The 6,142-nt window shown below is 43.4% G+C and overlaps 1 protein-coding gene across 1 annotated transcript; it reads right to left on the bottom strand.

Annotated features, from left to right (window-relative positions):
- Window positions 1-1,605: 1,605 nt before the first annotated feature.
- On the bottom strand, window positions 1,606-5,288 carry wfikkn2a (info WAP, follistatin/kazal, immunoglobulin, kunitz and netrin domain containing 2a). Its single transcript, XM_061711588.1, has 3 exons — window positions 4,735-5,288; window positions 3,839-4,155; window positions 1,606-3,631 (listed from the first exon to the last, which is right to left on the bottom strand). Exons 1-3 carry the CDS (start codon window positions 4,948-4,950, stop codon window positions 2,431-2,433), a joined length of 1,734 nt encoding a protein of 577 aa, XP_061567572.1. The 5' UTR covers window positions 4,951-5,288; the 3' UTR covers window positions 1,606-2,430.
- Window positions 5,289-6,142: the final 854 nt, after the last annotated feature.

Raw genomic sequence — 6,142 nt, forward strand, 5'->3', positions numbered from 1 at the left:
GTCAGCTCCCTCCTTTTCTTCTCTGCTTTGTCTCCATTGGTTATGGTAAACCTCAAAGGTTTAAAGGTTCACAGAAGGGACGTCTGAACTGATTTAAATTCAAATGGACATTCTTAGAAAGCCAGTTTCCCTGACTCTTTTTTTTCCCTTTAATTCTACCTTACTATGTTTTTTTTAATGTAAAGTATCTGTGAAAGAGTATTGTTATAGGTTTTCTGAAGGAGCTAAAAAGACTTTGCTATTTGCTTTTTTTTAGATGATGAGCGGTTGGTTATGTATACATAACAAGCTTTTTGAAAACCATGCAACCATGTAAAATGAGTATTTTTGCGTTGCGGTTATCTGGAAGGAAAGTAAAGCAGCTCTCTGAAGTCCATCATTGCTGTGTCAGTGAGGGCATTGTGCTCCTGCCTCGTACCTGCGGCTGTCTGCCTTGTTATTCTGCTCTGTCTGACAGGCTGCCTGGGTGGTGGTCTTCGTGTGAACTTGATACTGAAATCAGCAGCCAGCTGCGACATGTAGAACCTCATGGAGGCTGTGTGGAGCTCAGTCTGGAGTGCAGCCAGTCTCTTTAACGCTTGTCAACAGTTCTAATGAAAGTGACCTTTTCCTCAGAGGCCTCTTTTTCATTAGCAGGGTCAGAGGTCGCCACCCAAGGCTGGTTGTCTGTCGATCCGAGAGGGAGAAGCAGTTGAGAAAGTAGGAAAGGGTGAAAACTTCTCGCCGGCTGCTTTTATTTTGTGTACTATCAGCTGGTCGTTGAGGGCAAGCTTTTAAATCAGGTCTGTTACAGCTTTATTGTCACCCTTAAAGTTGATTCCCAACCAGTGTCGTCAGTGTTGGAGTCTTCAAACATGCTGATAATGTCACGAATTGAGCCATGCTAAAGATGTAAAACCTGTTTAGAATGCATGTTGCAATGCATTGGAGACAATTAAAGATTGAAGCTCATGTCTTGCTCAAGTCGCAGATTACTATTCCCTTATCCCCACATAACTTTTTACTCCCTCTGCTTTTCCGCTCTCTGTTTTCTATTATGTCTCCAAAACGCAGATGTGGCCAACAGTGAGTGAAAGAGAGAGAGATAACAAGCCAGCATCCCTCTCCTCCTCCTCTCTCCCTTCACCCCGGCCTCTTGCACATGAAAGGGGCCGCGCGAGGCCAATGGATGGCCGGCGGGGTGTGTGCTATGCGAGGGCCCCAGACCCAGACACAACACAACCCACAGCTCTGCAGGCCACCACAGCTGGGCTGGAATGTGACCTGCTTCAGACGTTAATGCCAGACGAGGCCTTGTGTGTGTGTGTGTGTGCGTGTGTGTGTGTGTGTGTGTGTGTGTGTGTGTGTGTGTGTGTGTGTGTGTGTGTGTGTGTGTGTGTGTGTGTGTGTGTGTGTGTGTGTGTGTGTGTGTGTGTGTGTGTGTGTGTGTGTGTGTGTGTGAATTACAAGTAGAAGGAGGAGGACATGGATGGAGGGACGTCAACTAGAAAACAAGTACGCTCTGACTGCCAGAGCCTTCGGACAAATTCGGACAAAATCCGAAGGCTCTGGTATTTTTCCTCCAGCAGAGGATAGAGATTGAGAAAGAGCCGGAAGTACTTTCAGAATCATCTTTATTCATCAAATGATATAAGGCTATCATGGGAAAAAAAAGGTTTGTCCTGTAACATATGATTAGATTCACTGAGATACATTCTGTCTATAGGTAAGACCTAAGGAAGAGATAAAGAAAAATAAATATGAAATACAATAAGTCCACATACATATTCATTACTGTAAATGAAAACAGATTCCACAAAAAAGTGGAACCAAAGAGCTTATTTGATTCTGGTAGACAAACTGAGGCGTCACATTGCTTTGCTGTGAGCTCAAGTGCTCGGGACACTTGTCACACGCGTCAACTTTGAGATGTACATCACAATATTAAGCACATACTAATAATATTAGAACACATAGCTAAATGAATATTAGTGTATTCAAGGTAACATTTTATAGAGGAAAAATAATATTAAATAATTAGCATAGGATATACACTTTTTTGACAAAAAGTTCTTCTGAGAGCTTGTGAGTGTTGTACGAAACATGAGAGGATTGAAAACAAAACCCCTGTGAAACAGACAGCAAAGTTTCCAACAATACTGATGAGTTATTTTGGTGTTCCTGAATAGTGAGGTTGCCGGAGTTTTCTGAAACTGACGGAGTCTTGCTGACTTTTTCGTGAGTAAGTTTCCAACAATACTGATGAGTTAGTTTGGTGTTCCTGAATAGTGAGGTTGCCGGAGTTTTCTGAAACTGACGGAGTCTTGCTGACTTTTTCGTGAGTAAGTTTCCAACAATACTGATGAGTTAGTTTGGTGTTCCTGAATAGTGAGGTTGCCGGAGTTTTCTGAAACTGACGGAGTCTGGCTGACTTTTCGTGAGTACGAGAGTTTACTGGGCTGCAGAGAAATCTTTGAGGAAATCACAGGTTTTCTTCTGGACAACCTCGCGCAGCTTCCGGATCCTGCGGGTGCTGGAGGAGCCCACGAAGCTGTCGGGCTGCAGGACGGCCATCCCGTTGTGAACGTCCCCCATGATGATGAGCTGCCCTTCAGCTACGGTGATATTGGGGCAGGGGCAGTTCCAGTCCATGTTCAGAAGAGTCATCTCTAGTGGTTCCTTGCCAAAGAACCTCAGGCCCATTTTCTCATCCTTCAAGATCTCCTCCACTGTCACCAAAGCATGGCCAGACTCTTGCTCCTCCGTCAGCTCGGTCACACGCCCAAGGATCACAAAATCACTCTTGCAGAAACTGGTGACCATCTTGCCTCGGGGTTTGCATATCTTGCAGTTGTGGTTTTTTGGAAAAGGACACATCTCCTCACAGGCCTCTTTGGACTCAAAGTTGTTCTCATTGCCACCGCAGCCTCCATACACAAAGGACTGGCACTTCTTGAGGGTGTTGCTATACGCCCAGCGAGGCTCATAGGCCTTGCAGGGACCCTGTAGGCTTGGTAGGCTGCAGGGTGCCGCCAGCTCTCCTCCACATGACAGCATACAGGCTTCATAGGTGTCGAAGTGGTTTTGGTTCCTATTACACTGACTGTAGGTAAAGGTGAAACAATTGTTCCGCTTTGGCTCGTAGTACCAGCTTATGCTCTCTTCTCCACAGTCGTCTGTGTCCGGACTCTTGAGGCACTCTGCAGCTGGAAAAGGCAGGTTGGTATTGTTTCCTTCTGCGTTTTTTCCGTTTGGCTCTCTCTTGATGACCGCCAAGGGAAAGTGTGACGACACACTCCCTCCAACATTTCTGGCCGTGCAGGTATAGATTCCAGCATCCTGAAGTTGGGCGTTGTAAATCACCAGCTGGCCGATGTTGGTGACCACGACATTCCCTTGTACGTGATTCGGTCTCATTACGACATTCTCTTTGCCTTTCAGCTGTTTCTCCCAGGTGATTTCCGGTTGTGGCTTTCCAGACACTTCGCACAAGAAACTAGCGGTCTCCCCGACAAAAACGGTCTGTCTGGTGGGTCCGCTGTGTATGGCAGGGAGCTGAATGTCAGTTGGGATGGTGGTCTGGAGGGCGGTGGTGGGATGTAAGGTGGTCTCTGCAGGAACTGGACTGGTGTTGGGCCATGTCAAGTGATACCTGTAAGTGGTCCAAAGAAGACAGCAATTAATCCTTGACACACAATGTCAAAAGCATAATTACTATATTACCAATTACACTCAGAATGCATTTATTTTGCAGCGCTGTAGCCAGGTAATTGTCTTGATTTAGAAGATTGAAAGAGGAAAACTTTACCTCATCACAGCAAAATCAAATAGAAAACATCTAAAATACTTAACATGTTACCTGCAGGTGACCTCAGTGATTGAGATACCCTTGGAACAAGCCTCCGCATCCATGTAGCACTTGTTATAATAAGTCATGCCATCAGACGCACACGTGAAGTGGGGTTCTCTCTCACAGCGGTCTCGGCACTTACAAACGGGCTGGCTGTCCCAGATGTCGCACTCGGAGCCTTGCTGGGAGCACATGAACTTGTCACAGCTGGCTCCCTTTGGCATTCCAATCGGACCCTTGTTGCCCTTAATGTCTATGTAGCGTGATGCCACACAGCTCTTGTTACCACACACATTGGGGCAGCACTTCTCAAAGGTCTCACAGTCCTACAGTTGGGAAAAGAAAATACAAGTTTCCCTTTGATTTGTCAATTAAAATAGGTGAACAGCACAAAACAAACCTCCCTGTAGTTTTCTTGTGAATAACTTGTGCTCATGGAGCTTTTTTAAATGGAGATTGTGTGCCTGGATTCTGGATTAGTGCCCCCCTCACACTCACACCCTTCAACATTAAGCAGAATATAATTGATAGTAGAAAGTGTAAAGAGAAATATCAACATGTTTATAATTATGTACATTCTGAGATTAATCTATTTTAAATTTCTGCAGCATCCACTTTTAAGGAGTAAAGAAAGCAAGAAAGCTATAACAGATGTTGGAAAATAATTATGTTTATATTTGTGTACAAAAAGCTAAAAAAAAAAAAAACACGGAATCTATACTTTATTCTGCAGAACACCAGTTATTTTTCGAGATTTTATATTATAAGCACTTGGTCTGATCCTTCCTCTGAAATAGTTTAGTTTGTAGTTTAATGTGAGACTGCATTATAAGATTTTTTAATGCATTTATTTTCCTTATAAGCTTTGACTACACACTACAGCGTTGACTGACAGGAGAACTCACCTGGTCAGACTCACACTCGCGCATGCAGGTGCTCATAGCATCCACCCACAGGTTGGGGTTCAGGTCATTCGGGCACATACCTGCGTGAGAGTACACCACCTTCGCCGCGGACATCAGTGGCATTGCTCTCACGCGGCAGCTGCCCATGTAGAGGAATATAGTGTAACATTGTCCAAGAAGAAACCAAATCCATCGGGGAAACAGCATCCACCACATATCGCAGCGGGGCAGACACCGAAATGCTGCAAGTCCAACAGGTTGTTTTTTTTTTTTTGTTTTTTTTTTTTTCAAAAATCCGTAAAGATTTGAAATGAAGAAGAAAAGAAATTTAAAAAAAAAAGAGTTCAGACGATCCACAATCGCGTGATGAATTTTGAAGCAGCCGTGTGAGAGTGAAGCAGCGACCGGTCTGCAGAGCTGTCCAGGTTAGTTGCTGCACGGTTTAATAGTAACAGGAGTTCAGCGCAGTGGTGCGCAGAACCCCGTGGCTACATGAATTACAGTGGCCTGTCTGCTCGGACAGCAAATCCCAGCTGAGTTACAGTCTTGATCAACTTAATTAAAAGGAAAAAAAAAGAAAGAAAAAAAAGTTGTCCAGCAGTTTGCAGGCGCTGTTTCATAAAGGACTGGTGAGACACCTGTGCGCGCTGCTCCATTAACCCTTAACGTGCAATGTCCATGCAAGAAAAAAGGAGAGATTTGTTAGTCTAAATCATCTTCAAGTTTTATGCACTTAACTTGTTCTATGAGGATGAATTAAAACAGTCAGTTGGAATATCTTCACTCCTAAAAGTGACAGGCAGGCAAGCTGAAAAAATATTCTAAAAAGTCCTTGTCTGACATTTTTGTTCAAATTAGGCAATATTAGATAGTAATCCAGTTGTTAAACGGTGTATTATTTTTGTATTTCGTACTGTGCCTCGGATGACTTTGTAATCAAACTGTCTTCTATTCCCGTCTTTAATTATGTCACATTAAAGTGCAATGTTAAGGAAAAACTGATAGTCTGTTCAAAATCCCTCCAGCAGATGGCGCCAAACTCACCGCTGTTCCTGGTATATGTTGTATTTGTAGATTCTGTTGTGGTTTGACTTCTGCACTGAAAGTCTACCAAGACTGCCAGCTCCCTTTTTAAATGATACAGAACCTCTGTTGTGATTTACCTAACAGAATTTGTTTTTTTGTCTTTTAATAGTTTTCCAAAAATGCAGAACTTCAGATATGGTCAGTGCAGTTTGATGTTGGATGGTGGATTTTATCGTTGCCGGTTTAACAAAACACGACACAGACACGTAAAAATGTACATTCATTTCAAAGGGGATTGATAATACAGAAAATCATTAATTTCTTATTTCAGACAATTTATAATTAATCTAAATAACAAAACGTGTGTCATTTAACCAGTTAT

This window comes from Cololabis saira, chromosome 21 (genome assembly GCF_033807715.1).
Source record: "Cololabis saira isolate AMF1-May2022 chromosome 21, fColSai1.1, whole genome shotgun sequence".
Classification (NCBI taxonomy): domain Eukaryota; kingdom Metazoa; phylum Chordata; class Actinopteri; order Beloniformes; family Belonidae; genus Cololabis; species Cololabis saira.